Raw genomic sequence first — 26,807 nt, forward strand, 5'->3', positions numbered from 1 at the left:
CGCACAGCGAGACTCCAGGGGGCGGGGCGTGTGCCGCGCGGCAGGGTCCTCCGGACCAGAGCTGCCGAGTCTCTGCGCCCTTGGTGTTGCCGCAGAGCGCTCCGCCGCCTCTTCTCAGCCGCGGGATGCTGTTCCTGGCGTTGGGCGGGCCGTGGGCAGCCGGACTACGGCCCGGCGGGAAGAGGGCGGCCTCGTGGGCGGCCGTCGCGCTCCGAGGCCCCCGGGTGGTCGCCGCGCGGGTAGTCTCTTGCAACTGGCCCTCAGGGCCGGCGGGCGCCGGGAGCGTGGGGATGCGGGGAGCTACGCTCCTCCTCCAGCGGCCCAGGAGTGCGCAGGTCGGCGGCCCGAGGGTCGGGCTGGGGCGCGGGGAGCGGGCGTGGCGCCGGGCCTGGGCGCTTTCGGAACTTCCCTGCCCAGCTTGTGGCTGGCTCGAGGGAAGAAGCGGTCCCGGTGCGGGGCTCGCGGAAGTAGCAAGCTAGGAGCTCCGTAGGAAAAAGGAAAGAGCTTTTCTGGACGCTTCCAGGTCCCGCGGGTTTGTCTGGACAACTCGGTTTTGTTCCTTTTCCACCCCTGAGCAGAAGCTCAGAAGGGTTAATTTACAGTGAAATTGGCTGCAGCACTTGGAGATAGAACCGAGAGAACCCTGATAACCTAAGGTTTTGTGTTTTTGTTTTGCATGTTTTAGTGACTCCATTTTAAGGAATTCTTTTGGTCCTCGGTGAGATGTGGACGTTTCATTTTAATTTGAATAGATTGTCTCTTAATTCTACACTATATGTCAAAATTCTCCAGCCTGATTAAAACGTAGAAGTGCCTAAAATGGAAATTGGAATCTAATTAAATTTCAACATAAATTAGGCATGCCTTTTAAAATTTGAAATGTGGGTTTGTGAAATTCATTTTCAGATGTTTGTGAAACTCTTGTTTCCCTGAAATAGTATAGGATTTTATGTAAATTCCTTGATAAAAGTGGGACAAAATATTTACAAAACCTTTAGGAAAAGACTTGTTTTCTTAAATACTAGTTATAAGTAAATCTTGGACTTTAATCGGGATTTGCAGTGTTTTACCTAGATTATTATATTAAAATAAATTTTATTTTTTTGCAAAGCTAATGCATTTTAAATCGAAGAATGATCTCATTAAGAAATTATTCCACTAAACGTTTTTACTTGGTCATCGTCGCACTAGATCTAAAAACTCGAGAACCGGGATGCAAACCTACTAAATTCCAACTAAGCGCACTTCTTATTTTTATTATTTATTTAAATTTGAGTCAGAGTTTCACCAAGTTGCTGAGTTGCCCAGGCTGGGCTTGTGATCTTTCTCAGCCTCCCACCATCTGTCATAAATCAAGTGCAGTGGCTTCTGGTGCAACACGTTGCCAACAGGAGCGTTTCCTGTGCAGGCTTCCACCCACAAATTTAATGCCCCCTTATTAGGGGTTGGGAGGACACTGGGGGGTCCAACTCTGGGTCTCACGCATGCTAGGCCAACGCTGTCTATCACTGGGTTGTAACCCCAGACATCTCTGCTTATGACTGGAACTAATTTAACAAAGCCATTCTGTTAGCCAGTTTGATTTCTTTAGCTCTGTAGATTATTTGGGAGAATTCTTTACGTCACCTCGTGTGACAACTTCTCTTTTACTCTTCATTAGATTTTTAAAATAACCTTTAAAAATGCAAAAATATTTTAAAATGCAATTTACTGTGCATTCATTATGGTCTCTGGTTTTGATATAGATACCTGCTTGCTGGGAAGGATGTGTTCGATGTTCATATACACAACTTGGCAAATCAGAAGATGGAAAGCTGATTTATACTGGGAATTTGGCCCGTGCAGTATTTGGTGGGTAATCTGAAGTGGGGATTTTTTTTTAATTGTAAAAACTACATTAGTATATATTGCCTATTGCTTAGCATCTCTACAATTACAAGACAAAATTAGATTATACATTTTTTCAAAATTTTGCAATTAAAAATATATAAATTATACTTTTGCTCATTTTATTTTGGTCATTTTATTTATGTATTTACTTTTTTTGTGTGTGAGTGTGTTTTTTTGAGATGGGGTCTCGCTATGTAGTTCAGGCTGCCCTTGAACTCACTATATATCCCAGGCTGACCTCAAACTCCTGGAGATCCTCCTACCTCAGCCTCCCCCTTGCTAGTATTACAGGAGTGCCATCACTCCTGGATTTGTTTGGATCATTTTAGAATTTGCAATCGACACATTTATTTAGTGACTTTTCCAGGTAGTAGAGTTATGGAAGAGGAGAAAAAGGCAGTGTACTGAATGGTGACAAGTTTAAAGTACTTTTCTTAGATTATAATGTAGTATTCAGTAGAGAAGGTCAAGAAAACAGTGCAGTTGTGTGATTTGTTCAAGTTCCCAGAGGTTGTATTTCATTTCAGTAACTTAAAAAGTATAACCAGACTTTGGTTAGGATTGCTTTATAACCAAGTATGGCTATAAGATTTTAGTACCCACACTTATGCTTGATCATGATTATGTAAAATTATTAACTAAAATTCACTCTGTAAATTCTCAAGTATATGATATTGTATGTTGAAAATAGAAGTTTAGCTATTTGTAATCACCAGTGAGTGCAGTTCTGAAGTCAGTGCAGTCATTTCAGGGTTGGTTAGAAATTTCTTCTGAAGTCCATGCATGAATAGGCCATTGAGTCGGTGTCCTGTCTCAGGCCTGGATATTTGGACCGTCATTGAGATGTATTTAACAGTGACCCCAATGGTCTCTTTGTCTCAGCACTGACACCATTTCTCAAATACAGGAAGGTTTATTGATTTGTCTTATTCCCACTTGACTCCTTTCTGGACAAGAGAAAATAGGAGTTAATTTTGATAATGGTGGGATGTAATATTTGTAGAAGAGCATAACTATCCATGGTATTCAAAGTCCTGGAATTGTAATTTTTAGAGGGATTTCATATTTTAGTTCTTTTAATATGCTTAATAGAAAGTCACTCTGAGGTTAATTTTTTTGGGGGGGGGGTGTGCTTGGTACCAGGGACTGAACTCAGGTCCTTGCACTTTTCGAGGCAGGCAGCAGAACCACTGAGCTAAATCCCTGGCCCCAGTTTTTTTTTTTAATGTAGAAATTGAAGGAGAGACATAAAGATAGTGTCTTGGATTCTCTAAACTACCAACTTGGCAGACACTTGAAGGGCCTTTTAGATTCTTAGTTATTGTTAACTTAGCAACAAATAATTACTGATGTAACAGTATTTGCTATGCATTGTTTTAGGGGTTTTGTGTTATAGATGTTACTAAAAAATAATGCAGAATCTTAGACTCTGGTAGGAAAGAATAGATGAACAGGAGAACAGATTAGAGTTTAGAAGGTAGATAATCTTATTTTCACGTGAGGGAGAGAAGGAGACAGGACCTCATCAAGATGGCATTACAAGACACGCATGGTGGCCCATGTCTGTAATCCCAGCACTTGGGAGGCAGAAGCAGAAGGATCATATGAGTTCAAGGCCAGCCTGCACTACGTAGTGAGACCTTGTCTCAAAAAAAAAAGAGCATTACAGCTGAGTCTTTTAAAGAGTACAATTTGGATATGAATAGATGTGAAAGAAGAGCGTTTGAGGCTCAAAAGTAGTATGAGCAAATGCAAGAAAGTAGGAATATGTTTGCAAATGGCACATCACCCCAGGCAAAATAAAATAATATGTATATTAGTTTCCTTGGGCTTCTTAATAACCATAAACTTGGTTACTTAAAACAATAGAAATTTATTCTTTACAGTTCTGGAAGTAAGAAGTATAAAATCAAGGTGTTGGGGGCTGGGGATTTAGCTCAGTGGTTCCACTGCCTGCCTTGAAAGCAGAAGGACCTGAGTTTGATCGCCAGTACCAAAAAAAAAAAATCAAGGTGTTGGTACGGTCATGCTTGCTTTTTTTTTTTTTTTTTTTTTTGGTGTTTTGAGATAGTCTCATTCTAGTTCAGGCTGGCCTTGAACTCACTGTGTAACCCAGCCTGGCCTGGAACTCAAAGCCTTCACACTGAGCTACATACCCAGCCCATTTAATATTTTTGATTATTGATATTGTTAATATTATTACCATTATTTTGAGGTGGGGTCTTGTTGAGTTACTGAGTTGCCCAGGCTGGGCTAGAACTTGCCATCTCCCTGCCCCAGCCTCCCAGAGTACAGGGATCACTGGCACAACCATGCCAGCTGTGGGAGTTGGGGGGAGCCTCTTAAACATGGAATTTGGATCCCATCACTGCCCCATTTATTTGGAACACTTCTCTTGTCCTATAGAGTGTTGTAGGTTCTGGCTTGTTTGCTTGGGGTTTTTTTTTTGGTACCAGGGATCAAACTCAGGACCTTGTACTTTTGAGGCAGGCGGTGGAACCACTGAGCTAAATCCCCGGCCCAGGTCTTGGCTTGTTTATCCACTGACCTCTGTTTCCTGTGCCCCAGGGTTCTGGGTTTTACAGCTCCCTCTCCCCAGTTGATTCCAAGGTCTCTGTCTCTGGTCCTCAAGAATGAACAAGACTGGGACAGGGCACAAATACAGCCAGTCAAAGCAGGCATCATGCCCTTGATGGAAGGGGGGTTGAGGGAGGCAGGGGCGGGGCAGTGGCACAGGAGCCACTTAGGAGGCGATGCCATGGGGGGATGCCTGCCTGCTATATGCCCCTGTGCCAGCATGAGTTGGGTCATGCTTTCTTAAAAGCTCTAGGGAAGAATTCTAACCTTCCAGCTTCTGGTGGCTTCTTTAAATACTTAGCATTCCTCAGCTTACAGCTGCTAACTCACGTCTCTGCCTTGATCCTACATGGCCACCTCTATGGCCCTTGATTATATTTTTCTGTCCTTATAGATACTTTCATAAGATCTAGGACCCATCCTAATCCAGCATGATCTTATCTCAGTCTTTAAAATTGCAAAGATCTGATTTTTTGTTTTGAGACAGGGTCTCATTATGTAGTTCAGGGTTTCCTTGAACTCACTGTAACTCAGGCTGGCCTTAAACTCTTGGCCATACTCCCAAACTGCCTCATCTTTTTTTTTTTTTTCAAACTGCCTCATCTTTGAGTGCAGGGATTACAGGCATATGCCGCTGCCTTGCATGGCTGATTTTCAGGTAAGATCACATTCTGAAGTTTCAGGTGGATACAAACTTTGGGGACACTACTTAATCCACTACAGTGTGAAGAAGATAATAGGGATAAAAGGTATTTTGGAAGGGCCAAGGAGACTTTTATAGGCCATGTGTATTGATGTCAGAGCAACTAATTACTAATTTTATTGATTAGTTAATAATTTGTGATACCGGCGATTAATCTAGAATAGCAATGGCACACCTTTTAGAGCTTTCAGTGACACAAACAGCCTGCTGTGGCACACATGCCATAGGCTGACCACCATTGATCTAGGGTGTCAAGCATGGTAGGCAAGTATTTAACCATTGAGATACATCCGCATCCCTATTCTTTCTGGTTTTTTTTTGACACAGAGCTCAGGCTGGTCTAGAACTCAAGATTCCCCTACTCCAGCATCCTGAATGCTGAGATTGTAGGCATGCACTAGCACACCAAATTCTTGTTTTCCATGTTTTTAAATTGTATGAGATAATAGCTACACATCTTTTCATAAGGATTTTCTATAGATTTCATGAATAAAATATGTGACGTGCTTAAGAGAGTCTGATATGTGATTTATGTTTTGATGATGATATAGGAGTAGAAATGTAGAATTAGTGGGATAGATTGATTCTTTTATAAAATTTAATTATTAACCTTCTTCCATTTTTTTTCCCATTTAGGTGTGAAATGTTTCTCTTATTCTACAAGTGTGATCAGCCTTGCATGTCTACCATACATTTTTTCACAAAGTAATATATTTGGAAGTCTGCCTTTGCAAATCCTGTTTTACAGTGTTATTGGAAGCTTTATGGTGATCACCCCAGCACTGCTTCATTTTCTTACAAAAGGGTATGTCATTCGGTTGTACCATGAGGCCACAACAGACACTTATAAAGCCATTACTTACAATATTGTGCTTTCAGAAACAAGCACAGTGTTTCACCGGAATGATGTGAAGATTCCAAACAGCACACATCTGTTTACCACATTTTATGCTAAAACAAAATCACTGTTGGTTAATCCAGTGCTCTTTCCAAACCGTGAAGACTATAACCATCTAATGGGTTATGACAAACCATTTACTTTTGATATAGAAGAAGATAGTGAAAAGAAACAGCTTAGGGATGAGAAATGAGCCTGTTGTTTAAATGTAATTTATGCTTGCAGGTGTAAGATTGCCTTTAATTTTGTATAGTTTTTGTTAAAAATAATTTGAAACTATCAGAGCTTCTATTAATTTTCAGAGAATGATCCTTTATTATAGAATAAGCTATGTTTGAAAAATAAAAAAGGTCTCCTGTTTTTTTTTTTTTTTGGTACCAGGGATCGAACTCGGATCCTTGCACTTGCAAGGCAGGCGCCAGAACCACTGAGCTAAATCCCTGGCCCATCCTGTTTGTTTTAAAAAGTGCAAAAACCCGTACATGCTGTTATATGTATGGATGATGTAATTGTGATTTCCCCTACACTAGGGGTCAAATGTCAGAAGCAAATATGAGTGTTGTGTTTTTCCTTATGTTTGGATATTTCTAGGTGTATGACTATTCTTTTCCCACATAAAAACCTTTTGAGTCACTGTTGCCCATAATAACGCCCATGTATAGTTTGTGGTCTGCTATAAGAGAAAGGAAGGAGCAGGAGATACTAATATACTTTCTGGGTCACACTCCTAGTGACCTGCCTCTTTAATCAGGCCCCGCTTCCTAACAGCACGTTCAGCAGTGGACTCATCAATGGATTAATCCACTTGTGACTATAGCACCCCCATTTCTGAACACATAGGGACATTTTAGGTATAAACCAAATCACATGTACGAGGGAGGTTGATGGGAGGAAAAACAGGACTATTCCTAATTCATAAGGAAAAGTCATTCAGGTCCAAGGCGGACCTGAAGCTTATTCCTAGAGGATAGCTTGGGTCAGAAAAGCCATTTTCCTGGGACCTAGAACCTGTCTTGATAGGATCAGGTTCATCAGACTCAGAATTGCCACCTGTATTCCTGCTTGCCACCTTATCCTCAGATTGGGCCTCTACCTGCTTGTTCTGTCTTTTGTTGCCCACACGGATGCCTGTTGTTATCCTAGCAATAAATAAGATAACTTTCTAGAAAAAGTTACTTCATGATGACCTGTTAATTAGAACATATTAGAAAGTCATTCTTAGTTTCACTTAGGAAAAATAACTGGTTAACATTTTGAAGTTTTCTCAAGATTCTCCCTCTTAATAACTTGTTTTGTGTATGTCTCGTAAAGCCTCTTTTTTTTTTTTGGTACCGGGGAATGAACTTGAGACCTTGTGCTTGCCAGGGAGGCAGCGGGATCATTGAGCTAAATCCCTGGCCCTCTTAAAGCCTTTACTGTAATTAAATATATTTATAATTTACACAAATGCTTAATCTTCAAGAAACAAATTCACAAGATGCAAAACCAGGAAACAAGTTTATTAGATACTGCTGCTCTTCAAAGCACAGATGGTGAGGTGAACTGCAAGGAACAGAAAGGTAGTCTCATTTGGACAAGGCATATGTAGCTCTTTAAATATCAGATCCATGTGATCATTTTTTTCACCTGTGGAAAATTTTTATTTTTATAAAAAGATTCAAAAGACTAGGAGGGAAAGAGCACTAAATGGGAAAGGTGATTTCTGAAGGAGGTGGCTTGGAGTGAGACTAGGACATAGGAAGGATTAGCAAATATTTCTATGAAGCTTCATCAAAATAAACAACTCAGGCCACAAGGAGGATAAATATATGTACCTCCTCCATGCCACTGTGCTGCCCTCACCTCAGAGTTACCTTGAAAAGCAGGGAGGGAGGGATGGGGATTTAGCTCAGTGGTTTTGCCGCTTGCTGCGCAAGCACAAGGACCTGAGTTCAATCCCCAGTACCAAAGAACAACAACAATAAAAGCCAGGGAGGGTAATGAGTCTCCCATTGTTTAGGAGGAGGGGTGGTCAATCTGTTATTTGACTCTCAAAAGTCAAGGTTGTGATTGGTAATTGATATGTCTACTTAAGTGAGAAACACCTAGCAGATTGTATGCCACAAACTGAGCAGGGACGATCCACCTCTAATGTGGGTGGCACCAACCAATAGGCTTGTAGCCTGGACAAAATAAAAAGGGAAAGAAGAGAAAGTCTTCCCTTTTCTTTGGAGGAGTTCTGGTCTTTACCATTGCCTTTGGATGTTGGTCTCCAGTTCTTGCAGGTGTCCAGTACAGACTCTTCAGCTTTCCAACACAGATACTTTGGCTTTCCAACAGACTTGCACTGGACTCTGCAGTGAGCTCCAGGCCTTACATCCTCTACTGGATCCTCTGGCTCTCCAGCAGGCAGACAGCCATTTTGCATTCTTCCACTGCTGATTTTGCTGGAGTCATTGTAAACCTTCCTTATAAATCCTTTATATAATCTATATCTATATCTATATATATCATTTAATATAATATAATATATATTATATTAAATGTTCCACTAGTGAATCTAGCTGATACAAGGGTGGTTCCTTTACATCTAAGATATAATAAACGCAATCACAACAAAGTACATCATTATGATCCTTTTCCTTAATGTATATTTCATTGTACTGAAAGGCCTCACTTTTTGGAAGCAAAAGTAAATATCCATTTGATAGGAATGAGAGCATTAGCTTGGTTTTATTTGTTAAAATTGTATTCAGGGGCTGGGGATTTAGCTCAGTGGTTCTGCTGCCTGCCCTGCAAGCGCAAGGACCGGAGTTTGATCCCCAGTACTGAAAAAAAAAATTGTAAGATCGTTCAGTGATCCAGATTCAACAGTGACCAATTTGTAATCAGTATTGTTTCATCAACCCTGACCACTTGCCTTCTAATTTTTTGGAAGCAAATCTCTTTCTTGAATCTACATGATAAGGATTTCTTTTAAAAACAACCACAATAGCATTACCATATCTACAAAACAAAACCCTAATGTTATCAAATATTTAATCTTTAAATTTTAATTGTTTTATAATTTTTCCCTACATTTTATTTGGATTGAGATTCAAAGCATGTTCATACCATCTAAATACCAAATGTTGGAATGTCTTTTAAGACTTCTGTGTGTGTGTCCCTTGATTTCTTTCACTTTTTTTTCCCCCTTGCAAATGATCTGTTGAAATGGAATTGTTTGTCCTTTAGATATTCTTAGGGTCTAGATTTTTTTATTGTATTCCTGAAGTGCATCTTAGCATTATTTTCTCTTTTCTGGGTTTCTTATAAATTGGTAGTTGGATCTTGAAGCTTCATGAGAGTAAGGTTGGATTAGTTTGGACAACTTCATAGGTGACTATAGGAGTCATGAATTTTTGCATAACAAACTGCCCCTGTGTCTGTGTCTGGAATTGGGGAGTGGCTTAGCTGAGTGGTTCTAGCTCAGGTTCCCTCATGAAGTTGCAATCAGCTAATTAGTTGGTGCTGCTGTCATCTGAAGGCTGGACTGGAGCAAGAAGAACTGCTTTCAAAATGGCTCACTCACATGTCTGGCAGTTTGGTGTTAGACTTTTGGCAGGAGACTTTAGTTTCTCCCCAGGTGGGTTTCTTTTTAGAGCTCCTTCCTCTGGAGCAAGCAAACCAAGAGAGCAAGGTGGAAATTACAATGTCTTGTATGCCCTATATACAATTGTACACTGTCATTGTGCAGTACTTTACTGGTTCCAGACTATTGTATGAATGAAATGACATATGTAAAAGAAAAATATGTTATTGGTTACACAGTCAGCCTTATTCAGTATTGGAGATGATTCACAGGGACATACACACCAGAAAGTAAGGCTCTTTGAGAGCCATTTTGGAGGCTGGCTTCTTCAGTGTTTTTCTTTAAAGATTATCTACATAATGTCTTTCTCTCATTTTTTATCAGTACATATTTGTGATGTATAATGAATACATTCATTGTGGGGAGGTAGTACAAATACATATCCTTTTTATTTCCCATTTCCCTCCATCTCTCTCTCTCTCCAGCCCTAGATTCCCTTCCCATCTGCAAAAGGGCTACCTCCCTATTTCCTATCATCTGTCTTTTATTTTCTCTTTAAATTATTTATATTTTGGATTTCTCATATAAGAGAAACCATGCAATATTTAACCTTCTTTGTCTGATTTATTCATTTTAGTATTATGGTCTCAAGGTGCATTCATTTTCCTACTAAAGACTCAAATTTATCCCCCTTTATGGCTGAGTAGTCCTCCATTGTGTATGTACTACATTTTGTTTATCCATTCATCTATTGATGGGCATATAGGCTGCTTCCAAGATTTTTTTCTCTCGTGATATTAGCGACCATTGATTCTCAATGCCTAAATCCACTAATTCATTAGATGTTGTGAAATGATTATATTTTATTTGTCTATTTTTCATTTATTGATGGAAATACTCCTAAAGTAGAGATAAGTGTACAGAAGGCAAGAAAAACTTGCCCCTCTCTATTTTGTAACTCAGGAGCTCTGTTTGTACAGAAAAGTTGAAATAACCCAGGCAAGGTGGTGCACCCCTGTGTTCCCAACATTTGGGAGGCTGAAGCAGGAGGATCACTGAGAGTTTGAGGCCCCATAGTGAGTTCATAGTGGGCTATGAACTGGGCTACATAGTGAGTTCAAGGCCAGCCTGAACTACATAGCGAGACCTTGTCTCAAAAAAACCAAAACACAACCAACCAACCAAACAAAAAAAGTTGAAATAAATGCTTCTTTCTCTTTACTTACTCGTTTTAAAAATAGAATTGAGCTGGGTGTAATGAAACACATCTGTAATCCCAGCACTCTGAGAGACTGAGGCAGAGGATGTCAAGTTCAAGGCTAGCCTCAGCAATTTAGAAAATTAGTGAGAACTTGTCTCAAAATAAAAAAAATTTAAAAGTACAGAGAGAGAGAGAAAGAGATTGAGATTCTTAGTATATTATCTGATAAGTAGATTTTAAAATAAGCTATTAGTTTGTGGACTTAAATATTTAATGTATTTCAATTTATTGCAGACACTATTGATTTTTATATAGACATATAGGTAGACTAAATAATGGCACTTTAAGATGTTCATGGTCAGAAACTGAATGTTATATGGCAAAAGGAATTTTACAGATGTAATAAGATTGAGAATTTTGAGTTGTGTCATCCTGAGTTATCCAGCTGGGCCCATTTTGATCACAGGAGTCCTTGTAAGAGGCAGGCACAGAATCAGAGAAGGTGGTGGGATGATGAAAGCAGAGATTTAAGCAGTGTACTTTGAAGATGGAGAAAGCTGAAAAAGCAAAGAAAAGGCTTCTCTCCCTGAGTCTTCAAAAGGAACCAGCTCTGCTGACACTGAAACATTTCCCCACTCCAAAAGCTGCTCAAGCTACTTTTCATGATGCAAGCACAGAATCCTAGGACCCAAACTAAAATGATCTTTCCCTGGGGAAACCAAAGGTCTCCAATGAGTAGAAACTGAAGAAGGAGACCAGCACCACTTGGACCTTGACTAGAAGTCAGGGCTATTGTCAACAAATACAGGACAGAAATAATGGAGAGATAGGACAGAAACTACTCATTACAAAGTGTCTGCAATTTCATCTGGACCATGTGTGCAGGATGGAGATCAGGGAGAGTATTCCACCAGGACTTCTGGATACAACCAGTCAGTCCACTACTTCCTTGTCACCCCACCTCTTAAATTCCTTCCATAGGAGCCTAGTAAGCAAGGTGGATATGAGCATGACTCCTTTCTCCTCATGGGACCTACCATAAAGCCTTTTCTTTGCAAAAACTGGTGGCATAGTATTGTCTTCTGTGTGTAGCAAGCAGTGAGTTCTTGCTTAATATAAATGTTCTGACTTTGGCCTGGAGAAACTAATTTTGGACTTCTGACCTCTAGAACTGTAGAATACATTTATAACTTTTAGTCCCTTAAATTTGTGGTAATTCATTACAGCTGCAATAGGAAACTAGTAACATTCATCTTTGGTGAATGGAATCCTCTTTAATTTGGTTATCTAATATCATAAGGTGTTTCTGGCTAATCTTGTACGTTTTCTGCCCCAAACCTGGAATCAATCAATCCTTAATCCATGGAATTCTGGTTTCTTTTGTAGGAAATGGTTATTTTTGAGATCTTTATGAGGTATTCATGGGTTTTTACTTCCCTCCTCCTCCTTTATGGGATATTGAGATAAGGTCTTCCTATGTAGTCTAGGCTGACCTTGAACTTGCAATTGTCCTGCCTTAGCCTCCTAGGGTACTGGGGTTACAGTTCTACAGCATGCCAGGTTGCCTTTTTAAAACTTTATTTTAAAAGTGTGGTAAAAGCATAATAAAATATACCATCTTAACTAATTTTAAACATACAGTTCACCAGGGGTAATAATATTTATATTACTGTGAAACAGATCTCTAGAACTTTTTCATCTCACAAGGCTGAAATTATATTCCTTGAATAACTTCCCATCTCCCCCTCTTCCCATAGATGTTTGCCTATTTAAAAATGGAAAAGTAGCACAGTTCTACAGTAAATCCTTTTACCAACATATCATTATTTTCCTTTTATGTGTGCAGATTTTTAACCCACAACTCTGTGTCATTTGTGGCTAACCACATCCTACAAAGGATTTCAAATAGCACAGTATCTAAAGGAATAGCTGTTTCTCTAACAGTGACAATTTTGAAATGAAATAAATGCCACATTGAAATAATGATATTTTGATACTGGGACTCAAAGTATTCCCTCCAGGACTAGAAGTAGAGCTCAGCAGTAGAACACTTCCTAGGATGCACAAGGATCTGGGTTGAATCTCAAGCATCAAACAAAACTAAGAAACCCAGAAGTAATAGTGCATTTTTAGCACTAGTGAGGCCCTGCCCAGAACACAGTACTATAGGCTGGTGTCCCTGTGGTAGCCTGTCAACTTGCTCATTCTGTCATGAGGCTGAACCTGCTGCTGAGCTGAAATAGTTTGCATCACTCTGTTCAGTTCAAATCTGTGGGTCCAGTACTTTGGGCCCTGAGAAATTGTATGAAGAGCTTGCAGGAGAGAATAGCAGTGCAGATGGAAAAGAGTGCATCTGTTGAGACTTTACTATGACAGCAGATGTCCATTATCATCACTCCTGTTTAACAGAGTCCTCAAAACATTAGCTAGAGCAATAAAGCAAGAGAAAGAAAAGGGTTATGTATAGAAAATGACAAAGTCAAAATAGCATTATTTGCAGATAATATGATCCTTTACTTACAAGACCCAAAAAACTCCACCAAAAGACTTCTAGAATTGATCACCAAATTCAGCAGTGTAACAGGATATGAAGTAAACACACAAAAATCAATAGCAAGTTCCACCAATCCCAGCACAGAGGAACAGGCTTCCAGGCTGCCATTCCACTGCTCCCAGCACAGAGGAAGGGGCTTCTGGGCTACCATTCCACCGCTCTGAGCGCAGAGGAAGGGGCTTCCGGGCCGCCATTCCACTGCTCCCAGCACAGAGGAAGGGGCTTCTCGACTGCCATTCCCCGTTCCCAGCACAGAGGAAGGGGGTTCTGGGCCACCAGTCCACCACTCCCAGCACAGAAGAAGGGGCTTCCAGGCCACTATACCACCACTCCCAGTGCAGAGGTACGGCCTTCTGGGCCGCCATTCCACCACTCCCATCACAGAGGAAGGGGCTTCCAGGCCACTGTACCACCACTCACAGTGCAGATGTAGGGGCTTCTGGGATGCCCTTCTACCACTCCCAGCACAGAGGAGGTGAGCCGGGTGGGTGCCAACAGCAACCCCCCCCGCCCCAAAATGAGAAGACACATAAACAAGTCTCAAAACCAGACTTCCAGATCACCTACAGCAATCCCAAAGGGAAATGAGATGGAATGCTGATACTCAACCACCTGGAATCCCTGAACTGGCAACAAAAGAGGATCTGGAAAAAATGAAATCAAATAATTTCTCAGATAACAGCAGAGATTGTGCTAGTAGTGCAAGACATGATTAATAAATCTAGAGAGGAGCTGAGGAACATGATGGAATCCCAACATAGGAAACAAATTGAATCCATAAAACAGATACAAACAGATTTCCAGGAGATTAAAAACTCAATTGAAAGTCTACACAGCAGAATGAGCCAATGTGAGGACAGAATTTCAGATATAGAAGATAAGATTGCAATTAGTGACCAGGAAAAGAAAAATTGTTTCAAAATTGTAAGGGACCATGAGAAATCAATCCAGCAGCTGCTAGACGATGCAAAGAATAACATAAGACTGATTGGAGTCAACAAAGAAACGAGAGTGCAGATGACATAAAAAAAACTGTTCACAGAAGTGATGGCAGAAAACTTCCCAAGCAGGGGAAAAGAACTTGACATACAGATAAGTGAGGCATATGGGACTCCAACTAGCCTTGATTAAAAAAAAAATCTATACATAGGCATATAATAGTTAAGATTCCAGAAACCCAACAGAAGAACAAAGTTCTACAAGCAGTTAGAGAAAAGAAACAAATCACATACAAAGGAAAGCCAATCACAATCACAGCAGAATTCTCAATGCAAACCCTCAAGGCAAGAAGAGCTTGGAGTGACATATTACAGGCCGTAAAGGAAAACAGCCACCAGCCCAGACTGATGTACCCTGCAAAATTATTTTTCAAAATTGATGGAGAAATAAGATACTTTCGTGACAAAGAGCACCTTAGGAACTTCATGAATATCAACTCAGCACTCCAAAAATTTGTAGACAATATCCTAGGAAAAGACAATGAATATCACAACCCCAGGAAGCCCAGCAGAATGAATCCATTGGGCATGACAAGAAATTAAATGTAAAGGGGGAGAATGCAACAAAAAGAAAAAGTCATGAAAATGATAAGTTGATATATATCAGTTATAACCATCAATGTTGATGGTCTCAATTCACCAATCAAAAGAAACAGACTGGTAGAATGGGTCAAGAAGCAAAATCCAACAATATACTCCATACAAGAAACACACTTAATTCAAAAGGAAACTCATAGACTGAAAGTTAAAGGGTGGAAAACGATACTCAATGCAACAGGAACCCCCCCAAAAAGTAGGAGAAGCTACCCTCTTTGCAGATCAAGTGGATTTCAAACTAACATTGATTAAGAGAGACAAAGAAGGACAGACACTGCATCCTTGTAAAGGGAACAATCCAACAGGAAGAGATGACAATCATAAATATATATGCATCAAACAGTAGTGCACCCAGCTATATAAAACAAATACTAACAGTCATGAAAAATCAAATAAGCACTAATACAATTGTAGTGGGGGACCTCAACACCCCACTGTCACAGATAGATCAACTAGACTAAAAATAAGTAATGAAATACTAGAACTCAATCGAACTCTTGAACAAATGAACTTAACAGATGTTTACAGAGTCTTCCACCCCACAAAATCAGAATACACATTCTTCTCAGCTGCACATGGGTCATTCTCAAAAATAGACCACCTACTCACAAATAGAACATGTTTAAGTAAGTGCAAAGGAATTGAAGTTATCCCCTGTATATTATCAGACCATAGTGTGATGAAATTGGAGATCCATAGCAAAAGAAACTCAAAAAATTTCATAAACACATGGAAATTGAACAACACACTTCTGAATAACCAATGGGTCACAGAGGAAATTAAAGAAGAAATCAGACAGTTCCTTCAGTTAAATGACACTGATAATACAACATATTGGAATCTATGGGACACAATGAAAGCAGTCTTACAAGGGAAATTCATAGCAGTGAATACTCATATTAGGAAAACAGAGCAAGTCCAATTAAACAACTTCATGCTGAACTTCAAGATTCTAGAAAAAGAAGAGCAGGGTAAACCCAAAGCTCACACAAGGGAGGAAATTATAAAGATCAGAGCAGAAATCAATTCAATGGAGACTAAGAGAATGATACAAAAAAATCAACGAACCCAAGAGTTGGTTCTTCGAAAGAATCAACAAAATTGACAAACCCTTAGCCAACCTTATTAGAAAAAGGAAAGAAAAGGCCCAAATCCATGCAATTAGGAATGAAAAGGGTGAAATTACAACAGACCCAGCAGAAATCCAGAGGATCATCAGTACCTACTTCCAGAACCTGTACCCCAATAAGATGGACAACACAGAAGAAATGGACAGATTCCTAGACACATGTGAATTACCAAAGTTGAACGAAGAAGACCTAAAAATTCTAAACAGCCCAATATCAATCAATGAAATTGAAAATGTAATTAGAAACTTACCAACTAGAAAAGCCAAGGTCCTGATGGCTTCACTGCTGAATTCTACAAGACATTTAGAGAGGAACTACTGCCACTACTGTTTAAACCCTTCAGTGAAATTGAAAGGAAGCAATACTCCTGAATTCATTCCTGGAAGCAAGCATCACCATGATCCCCAAAGCAGAGAAAGACCCAACCAAAAAAGAGAACTATAGGCCAATCTCACTAACAAACATAGATGCAAAAACCCTTAATAAGATACTGGTAAATAGGATGTAGAAGATCATCAAGAAGATCATATGCCCTGAACAAGTGGGATTCATCCCAGGGATGCAGGGATGGTTCAACATATACAAATCAATCAATATAATACACTATATCAATAGAGTCAAGGACAAAAACTGTATGATTATCTCCATAGATGCAGAAAAAGCATTTGACAAAATCCAACACACATTTATGATAAAAATCCTACAAAAATTTGGAATACATGGTCTCTACCTCAATCTGATAAAAGCCATGTGTGAAAAACCAACAACCAATATCATACTAAATGGTCAAAAACTGAAATCCTTCACACTAAAATCAGGAACAAGACAAGAGTCCACTATCACCACTCTTGTTCAATATAGTTTTGGAAACATTAGCCATGGGAATTAGACAAGAGAAAGAAGTAAAAGGAATAAAGATAGGGAATGAAGAAGTCAAATTGTCATTTTTTGCAGATGACATGATACTCTATACAGAAGACCCCAAGAACTCCACCAAAAGTCTTCTAGACTTAATAACCAAATTCAGTAGTATAGCTGGATATAAGGTCAACATACAAAAATCAATAGCTTTCCTCTACACGAACAACAGACTCATGGAGACAGAAATAGGGCAAACAATTCTGTTCACATAAGCATCCAAAAAATTGAAATACCTAGGAATCAGCCTAATGAAAGAAATCAAGGACTTTTTCTCTGAAAACTATAGCACTCTGAAAAGAGTTGAAGATGATATCAGAAAATGGAAAGACATCCCTTGCTCCTGGGTAGGAAGGATCAATATAGTGAAAATAGCCATACTTCCACAACTGCTATATAAATCCAGTGCAATCCCAGTTGAAATCCTAGCAGGATACTTCATGGACCTTGAGAAAAACAATCCAAAAATTCATGTGGAACAAGAAGAGACCCAGAATAGCAAAAGCAATTCTAGGTAACAGACATGGCAGGGGGTATCACAATCCCCAACTTGAACCTATACTACAAAGCTACTGTGATAAAAACAGCATGGTACTGGCAATGAAAGAGACCTGAGCACCAGTGGAACAGATTAGAAGATGCAGGAACAACGTCAGACACACTCAGCCATCTCATCTTTGATAAAGGAGCCAAACACTCTCACTGGAGGAAAGATAACCTCTTTAATAAACGGTGCTGGAAAAATCGGGTTTCAACTTGCCAAAGATTAAAACTAGACCTATATCTCTCGCCATGCACGTAACTAAAATTGAAATGGATTAAAGATGTAAATATTAAAATAGAAACTCTGAAGCAGTCTGAACAGAGGTTAGGTAGAACCCTTGAAGACATCGGGGTAGGGAAATATTTTATGAACAAAACCTCAGTTGCCCGTGAACTAGCACAAACAATCAACAAGTGGGATCTCTTCTTATTAAAAGGCTTCTGCACAGCAAGAGAAACCACCAGCAGTGTGAAGCGACAACCCACAACGTGGGAAAAAATCTTCACCTGCTTTTCCTCAGACAAATCTTTTCCTCTCGAATCTATAAAGAAATTTAAAAAATCAGATCTCCCAAATTTAAAGACGCAATCCAAAAATGGGCATCTGAAATGAACCAACATTTCTCAGGCAAAGAAATAGAAATAGCAGGCGCGGACGCTGGGGCAGCCATTTTAGATGGCCGGAGTTGGAGCGCAGCTCACGTGAGGCGGGAAGGCTTCCCTACCGCTTTCCCCAGGTGCCCAGAGGGCCAGCTCTCCAGGGCTTGGGGCGCGTGCCTTGAGGCGCGCAGCACGAGGGCGATGATGCGGGACCCTCCCGGGGTCCGGGGACGCGCCGCCTGTGACCGCCTCCCGCTCCCTCGGCGCTGGGGGAGCAGTGAGCACTACGCCGCCGCCGCCGCCGCCACTGGGACCGGACGGCCTGGCCCTCACAGGTTTCATTACTACTTAAGCTGCATCCATGGAGCACATACAGGGTGCTTGGAAGACAATCAGCAACGGTTTTGGACGCAAGGACGCTCTTATTGACGGCTCCAGCTGCATCTCCCTGACGATCATGCAGCTGTTTGGCTGTCAGTGCCGGGCCTCAGACGATGGCAAACTCACAGACTCCTCGAAGACAAGCAGCACCATCCGAGTCTTCTTGCCGAACAAGCAGAGAACGGTGGTTGTTTCCAAATTCCACTATTGGTGACAGTGGGGTCCCAGTAATACCATCTTTGACAGTGTGTCGGATGCGAGAGTCTGTTTCCCGGATGCCTGTTAGTTCCCAGCACAGATACTCCACACCCAACGCTTTCACTTTCAACTCCTCCAGCCCTTCCTCCGAAGGCTCCCTCTCCCAGAGGCAGAGGTCCATGTCCACACCCAATGTCCACATGGTCAGTTCGACGCTGCCTGTGCTCAGCAGGATGATTGAGGATGCAATTCGAAGTCACAGCGAATCAGCCCTGTGCAGCAGCCCCAATAACCTAAGCCCGACAGGTTGGTCGCAGCCCAAAACCCCTGTGCCGGCACAGAGAGAGGGTGCTCCAGGACCTGGCACACAGGAGAAGAACAAAATTAGGCCTCGAGGACAGAGAGATTCGAGTTACTACTGGGAAATAGAAGCCAGTGAAGTGATGCTCTCCACCCGGATTGGGTCAGGCTCCTTTGGAACTGTCTATAAGGGCAAGTGGCATGCAGATGTGGCGGTAAAGATCCTGAAGGTGATAGACCTAACCCCAGAGCAGTTCCAGGCCTGCAGGAACGAGGTGGCGGTGCTTCGCAAAATGAGGCATGTGAACATTCTGCTCTTCATGGGGTACATGACAAGGACAACTTGGCTATTGTGACGCAATGGTGTGAGGGCAGCAGCCTCTATAAACACCTGCATGTCCAGGAGACCAAGTTCCAGATGTTCCAGCTGATTGACATGGCCCGGCCAACCGCTCAGGGCATGGACTACTTACATACGAAGAACATCATCCACCGAGACATTAAATCCAACAATGTATTTCTCCATGAAGGCCTAACAGTGAAAATTGGCGATTTTGTTTTGGCAACAGCGAAGTCCCGCTGGAGTGGCTCTCAGCAGGTGGAGCAGCCCACTGGCTCTGTCCTGTGGATGGCCCCAGAGGTGATTCGAATGCAGGACAACAACCCATTCAGCTTTCAGTCTGACATTTACTCCTACAGCATCGAGCTGTATGAGCTGATGATGGGGGAGTTCCCCTACTCCCACATCAACAACCGTGACCAGATCATCTTCATGGTGGGCTGAGGCTATGCCTCGCCAGACTTCAGCAAGCTGTACAAGAACTGCCCCAAGGCCATGAAGTGGCTGGTGGCAGACTGTGTGAAGAAGGTGAAGGAAGAGTGGCTGCTCTTCCCCCAGATCCTATCTTCCATTGAACTGCTCCAGCACTCTCTGCCCAAGATCAACCAGAGCGCATCTGAGCCGTCTCTGCACCGGGCAGTGCACACGGAAGACATCAATGCATGCAAGCTGACCACATCCCCGTGGCTGCCTGTCTTCTAGCTGGCTTTGTACCCGGGGAGGGAGGGAGTCAGAAGCTGCTAAGGACCTTCTAGACCATACACAGAGCCTTACTTCACTTTGCCTTCTTCTCTACCCACATAGCCCCGGGAGAAAGCCAGTCACTACCCTGATGCCTCGTCCCTGTGGGCCCAGCCTTCTCCAGGTGCACACAGATCTCATGCAATACCATGCTGGGCCCTGGCTGGCAGCAAGAGGCAGGAGTGTTTTGGGGGAGAGAAAGGTGGTGGACAGCCTGGCCCTGGTGCAGGGATACATGGTGTTTTGGAAATCAGCTTTTTCACCTCTCGGACAGTGGTGCAGCACCAGTTTTGCACATAATGCACCAAACAGCCAGGACTGCTGGGATCCCGGATGTGGAGAGTCTGCTTTGGTACTATGGAACTTGACTGTGGGGATGTGTCCCCATGTCCCATCTGCCCTCCATGGGAGCAGCCCCCTCATGCCGAATCTGTCTTCCAGGAGCTGCCCCAGGGTGAGTGCTGGCCAGCCCTGTCCCTAGTCAGCCTCAGCGTCATGTATGCAAGGAAGCCAGGACCCAGGTTTTCTTGATGATTTGGGTTTTAATTTTGTTTTTATTGCACCTGAAAAGATACAAGTTATCTGATTGTTCCTCAATTATGTTATTTTAATAAAATAAATCTAAAAAAAGAATAGAAATAGCAAATAAATATATGAAAAAATGTTCAACATCAATGATCATTTGAGAGATGCAAATGAAAAGAACGATGAGATTCCACCTCACTCCAGAAAGAATGGCTGCTATCATGAAATTAACCAATAACAAACGCTGGTGGGGCTGTGGGGAAAGAGGAACCCTGCTCCACTGCTGGTGGGAGTGTAGACTGGTGCAAGCACTGTGGAAATCAGTATGGAGATACCTCAAAGAACTAGGACTGGAAGTTCCATTTGACCCCGCTATTCCCCTGCTAGCTATCTTCCCCAAAGAATAAAAAGAGTTATACCATGGTGATATATGTACACCCAGGTTCATAGCAGCACACTTTGTAATAACTAAAATTTGGAAGCAGCCCAATGCCCATCAATTGGAGACTGGATAAAGAAAATGTGGGTTTTTTTATAAAATGGAGTACTACTCAGCCATAAAAAATAAGAAATTAGAGACATTTATAGCTAAATAGATGCACATTGAGGCGATACTCTTATGTGAAATAAACAGGACACACGTGTAAATACCAAATAGTTTCTCTAGTGTGAGAAACTGAAAGTGTAAATAAGGACTAAAATGTATAATAGGTAATGTGAAATAGGAAGAAAAGGGGCAAAGGGGAAGGGGAAGTGGGAGGGGTAGGGGAAAGGAAAGAAGGGAATGGAATTAATATGAGAAAATGGAAAAATGGAAACAAAGTCTTTGTAAATAGAGAGGGATGGAGGGGTTGAAGGGAGGGCAGGGTAAGGGGGAAAAATAAGGACCAAGAAAGATTATGTAAAGGTGCAAATTTCCAATGATGAATGTCATTATACTGTATACCTAAAATGTACCAGTAAAATAAAATTTAAAAAAAACCCAATAGCATTCCTATACAGTAGTAATGAACTCACTGAATAAACCAATTAGGAAAATAATACTAGTCACAATAGCATCAAAAATGTTAAATACTTGGGGAACCTAAGGAAGTGAAAGAACTCTAGGATGAAAATTACATCAGACTGAAAAAGGAAATTGATGGGAACATGAAAAAATGGAAAGGTATCCCCTGTTCCTGGTTAGGCAGAACCAACAAAATCAAAATGGCTATACTTCCAAAACTGATACACAGATTTAACATAATCCCAATGTCGTTTCTCACGGAGCTAGTGAAAATACTCCCAAATTTTATATGGAATCAGAAGAGACTCAGAATAGCAAAAGTAATCCCAGGTGACAAAAAAGAAAGCAGGTAGCATCACAATCCCAGATTTGAATTTATATTATAAAGCTACAGTGATTAAAATAGCATGATACTGGCACAAAAACAGGCGGATGGATGAATGGAACAGAATAGAAGAAGCAGAAACAACTCAGGAACATACCCTTATTTGATCTTTGACAAAGGAGCTGAAAATATGCACCAGAGAACAGATAGCTCCTTAATAAATGGTGCTGGGAAAATTGGATATCCACATGCAGAAAATTGAGTCTAGATCCATATACCATGTCTCATGTACTAAACTGAAATCAAAATGGATCAAAGATCTAAATGGTAAAGCAGAAACACTTAATCTACTGTAAAAGAAAATAGGTATAACTCTTGAAGACATAGGTGTAGGCAAGGACTTTCTGAACAGAACCCCAATGGCACAAGAAACAAAAACAAGAATCAACAAGTAGGATCATATCAAATTAAAAAGCTTTGCACAGCAAATGAAACAAAACAGAGTGAAGAGACAATCTACAGAATGGGAAAAATTTTTTTGCCAGCTATTCCTGGCAGAGGACTAACATTAAGAATATATAAAGGACTAAAAAATATCAGACCTCTAAAACAACCCAAATGCTCATCAACCAATGAATAAAGAAGATCTCGGTTTTTTCTATACAATGGAGTACTACTCTGCCATAAAGCAGTATGAGTTTGAGAATTTCTAGCTAAATAGATGCACCTTGAGACCATCCTCTTAATTTCTTTTCTTTCTTTCTTTCTTTTGGTACCAGGGATAGAATTTGGGACCTTGCGTTTGCAAGGCAGGAGGGCGGAACCACTGAGCTAAATCCTCAGCCCCTAAAACCATACTCTTAAGTGAAATCAATCAGACCCACATGTTTAAATACCACATTGTTTCTCTGGTGTGAGAAACCGTAAGTGGAAATAAGGGCTAAAATGTATAATAGATATAAGTAAATGATTAGAAGATGTTCAAAGGGAAGGGGGACAAGGGGAGGGGAGGAGGAAAAAGAGCACAAAGAAAAGTGAAAATAGAAGAAAAGAATGGAAACAAAGGTCTTGTATATAGGGAGGTGCGAAGAGGTCGAGGGGAGGGGAAGGGGCAGGATATGTCACGTACAGGTGCAAATTCCCTATGATGGACGCTATCATCATGTATATCTAAAATGTAGCCATAAATGTTTTGCTTCAAAAAAAATGAAACCTCCAAAATAAGACTCAATCAAAAAATGGGCAACTGAAATGAATAGACACTTCCCAGAAGAGAGACAAATGGCCAATAAATAAATGAAAAAAATGCTCATCACTGGCCATCAGAGAAATGCAGATTAAAACTACACCAAGATACCATCTGATTCCAGAAAAATGGTCATCATCAAAAACTCTCATACCAGTAATAACAAATGGTAGTGAGAATGTGGGGAAAAAAGAACTCTATTACATTGTTAGTGGGAATGGAAACTAGTATGGAAGTCACTGTGAAGATTCTTCAAAAAACTAAAAATAGAAATTCCATTTGACCCAGCTCTGGCTCTTCTAGGTATCTTCCCAAGAGTTAAAATCTTCATATTACGGGTATACATGCACACCCTTGTGTATAGCAGCACAATTTATAATGGATAAATTTTGGAGATAGCATATATGTCCATGAGCAGATGAATGGATAAGGAAAATGTGGTATTTATATACAATAGAGTACTATGCTGCTATAAAGACAGTCTTGTGCAACTTGAGAACATAATGTTAAGTGAAATAAGTCTGACACACAAGCTTAAATCTTGCAGAGTTTCTCTTATATGAGAAATGCAAAGAACAAAATGGAAGAGAGATAAATAGGGAAAAGAGAGAAGTTCAAATACTTCCCCAAATTACAAATTCCAGGGTTTTAAAAATATTTCAATATATATGCTAATTGGTTTCATTTATACTACTAGTTTATCTTAGTTTGTTGAAAAGAAAGATTTGTGTTATTATCTGTTTCTTTTTTGTAAGGATCTTTTTGGTTTATGTTTTATACTCTGAGTGATTACTTTGAAGATAATGATACACAATGTAATAACTTGTTATTCTCTTATTATTTGATCATGAAGTTTTGTTTTATTTTTTCATAAAAAAACAGGAGTGAAGTGGATTTCTTTTTTCTATTAACTGGAAAGTATCTTGTTTTGCTTTTAAATCTCTGGTCACTTTCACTTTCACTTTTCAGTGTTCAAAAAGACTTCATTCTAAATCATTTCTCTGTCCTTCCAGGAAGAACTCACGGACAGAATACACCAAGTCACACACATGAAAAGAGGAAACCACTGGATAGGCACTCAGAAATCATGTGACCAATGACTAAGTTAAATCTTTCCTACTTATTGAAAGGGAAGTGTCTGATGATTGTTTACTTATCCTCTTTACATTTTTAAATTTTTGAAACACTGAATCATGCTACCATTTATGCTCTTTTCTACCCTGTTTTCTCCCATATTTACTGAGCCTGAAGAGCCTCTCTGGATCTGCAGCTCCTCTGACGCAAATATTTCGTACACTTACTGTGGTAAGTAAAACAGCAACAACAAATAATTGTAGCATCAACTATTTTAAAGGTAAGTTTTCACAAAAATCTTACGCTGCTGTCCAGACCAGGAAATGCCTGCATGTGTTTCAGCTGCTACGGCTGCTGCTGTTGCCAGCCAGAAAAGAAACAGTCACTTCCCGGTGTGGATTTTAACACTTCACAGAGCTCACAAACCTCTAATCTGTGTTGTACCTGACTTCCAAGTGCTTTTTCTGTTCTCTGTGGTCCACTGTCTCTACCTGGAGCCTGGTTTCATCTTCTTCCCAGTTCCAGAAGAACTGTCTGCCTCTGCCTTGGCCCAGAGACTAACTGGTTCTCCTTCCTGAGAGGGTAGAACAGTTCTAGCTGTTTCCTGAAGGTGATTTTTTTGCTCCAGGCTGTGAATTTACTTCAAATCATGTCCCTAGTTGACCTGTCAGTTATTAGGTGTTTGATCTTGAGCAAAAGACCTCTCCATGCTTCAGCTCCAGTAGCTGCAAAATGAAAGTGATTTTAGAGCAAAATGAAAGCGATTTTTTAATGCAAGGATTGCTGTGTGGTAAAGTTTTTAACACAGGGTCACACAGAAATAATAAGATTATTTTTTTTAAAAACCAGCTATCCCCTAATGCTAATTGTATAGCGTAGCTCTACCTAATTGGTTTTATCACCCCCCCCCCCCCATACGTCTTCTCATTAGCAAACCTCTGGGGTCTGAAGGCCCAGCTGTTCTTTAACTTTGGTACTTTCCACTATGTTGCTCACGATGGTGGCTGCCATTTTCGACTCACTACCCAGGTCAAGATGGTAGTGGTGCTTTCCACAATCCAGTCCTTTGAGATACTTTTGGGAAAAAAAGACTCATGGCCTAATCATCTGGGGGAGGTTTACAAATGTACTTTGAGAATTTCAAACTGCATTGAAAAAGTCTGTTTAGCCACAAAATTTTCAATTTTATTTATTTATTTTTCTCCAATTGTGTGTTGACTATTTTGAGAAACCCTGGCAAATGATAATACATAGTTACTTCTGGGGGAATAAGGATGATTGCCAGGTGTGAGAATGACACTTAAGTATGTGAACAATACCCACTGGCATCCTTTCTTCAGTTATGGATTATTCTGAATTCCTTTTCAATTTATTTCAGAATCTCTCCCTGCTATAGCCACCCCACCCCACCCCACCTCACCTCCAACCCCCATTTCCTTCTCCTCCTTTGGTCTTTTTTATTTTTTGGTACCGGGGATCGAACTCAGGACCCTGCGTTTGCAAGGCAGGCGGCAGAACCACTGAGCCAAACCCCCAGCCCTCCTCCTTTGGCCCTTTTGTATCACATGGTGTTTACACCACTCTTCACATAGTCTTTAGTAATAGAACATTTCATATTGTTACTTGGCTTTTAATCTTTTAGTAACAATACTTTGTTTTGCCTTTTGATGTGATTGTCCAAGGGAGGACCTTACTCTGCTTACTAGTGCTGAGAAATCCTTTAGTTCTTTCCAATCGGCCCTCACCAAAGTCCTGTAGGGAATAGTGGGTTACACTGGCTGCCATCCCCTTTGCTACATCATCCTTTCTCTTCCTAAGAGGATCCGTGGAGCCAGAAATACATCTGCTGAGGGAAGCACTGATTCCCCTGGATAGTGTGATGTGAATGTTGGTGACAGTCCTCTTCCCCATTCAATCTCGACTGTAAGGATAATTTCTATGCAAAAGAAGAGGCCAATTACCAGTTGGGCAAATTCCTGGGTATATACAGTGTCTTAGCTCTGGCTGCTATAACAAAATGCCATCAACTGTGTGGCTTAAAAAAATTTATTTTCTCTCAGATCTGGAAGCTGTAAGTCTAAGATTTAAGTATTGGCATAGGCAGTTTCTCTTGAGGCATCTCTCCTTGGCTTGCTCATGTTGAAATTTAATTACCACTGTAAGAGTATTAAGAAATAGGCAACAAGAGCATCCTCTCTCACATTCTCTTGTCCTCCCATGAGATGATGTGGCAAGAAGGCCCTTACCACATGCTGGCTCTTTGATCTTTGACTCCTTAGCTCCAGAGCTGTGAGAAATCAATTTTCCATTCCCAATGCTCAATGCATTATAGCAGGACAAAACAGGCACTTGCAGATGGCCACTTTCACTGTGTGTCCTCATGTAACCTTTCTTCTGTGTTTGGAGACCCTTGGTGTCTCTTTTAGTCAAATTTCCTCTTCTAAAGATACCAGTCAGCCAGCCTTGGTGCCACATGCTTGTAATCCCAGCTACTCTGGAGGATGAGGCAGGA

The 26,807-nt window shown here is 40.8% G+C and overlaps 2 protein-coding genes and 1 pseudogene across 3 annotated transcripts in view; all 3 read left to right on the plus strand.

The window, feature by feature from the left end:
* On the plus strand, positions 1 to 10,310 carry Tmem70 (transmembrane protein 70). Of its 2 annotated transcripts, XM_087190495.1 has the most exons (4): positions 1 to 335; positions 1,746 to 1,851; positions 5,807 to 5,975; positions 8,324 to 10,310. In XM_087190495.1, exons 1-4 carry the CDS (start codon positions 126 to 128, stop codon positions 8,487 to 8,489), a joined length of 651 nt encoding a protein of 216 aa, XP_087046621.1. In that variant the 5' UTR covers positions 1 to 125; the 3' UTR covers positions 8,490 to 10,310. The 2 variants fall into 2 exon arrangements, with proteins under 2 accessions (XP_087046621.1, XP_004842105.1); XM_004842048.4 differs by lacking the exon at positions 8,324 to 10,310 and having other exon boundaries at positions 7 to 335; positions 5,807 to 6,357.
* A 369-nt stretch (positions 10,311 to 10,679) lies between these two features.
* Positions 10,680 to 20,391, plus strand: LOC147824151 (RAF proto-oncogene serine/threonine-protein kinase pseudogene; annotated as a pseudogene).
* Positions 20,392 to 24,239: 3,848 nt separating this feature from the next.
* Positions 24,240 to 26,807, plus strand: part of Ly96 (lymphocyte antigen 96) — a 31,265-nt gene continuing 28,697 nt past the window's right edge. The window contains exon 1 of the mRNA XM_004842045.4: positions 24,240 to 24,526. Coding sequence (XP_004842102.1) covers positions 24,415 to 24,526 — 112 coding nt within the window. The 5' untranslated portion in view covers positions 24,240 to 24,414. The remainder of the gene's footprint in view (positions 24,527 to 26,807) is intronic.

The sequence above is a fragment of the Heterocephalus glaber genome, unplaced genomic scaffold (assembly GCF_053883595.1).
Source record: "Heterocephalus glaber isolate CG9 unplaced genomic scaffold, H.glaber_assembly_v1.0 deba00001553, whole genome shotgun sequence".
In the NCBI taxonomy this organism is placed as follows: Eukaryota; Metazoa; Chordata; class Mammalia; order Rodentia; family Bathyergidae; genus Heterocephalus; species Heterocephalus glaber.

Coding starts and splice junctions, on each gene's coding strand:
- Tmem70 (XM_004842048.4), top strand. CDS start 126: ATGCTGTTCCTGGCGTTGGGCGGGCCGTGGGCAGCCGGACTACGGCCC. Junction 336..1,745: donor AGCGGCCCAGGAGTGCGCAG/GTCGGCGGCCCG, acceptor GTTTTGATATAG/ATACCTGCTTGCTGGGAAGG. Junction 1,852..5,806: donor TTTGGCCCGTGCAGTATTTG/GTGGGTAATCTG, acceptor TTTCCCATTTAG/GTGTGAAATGTTTCTCTTAT.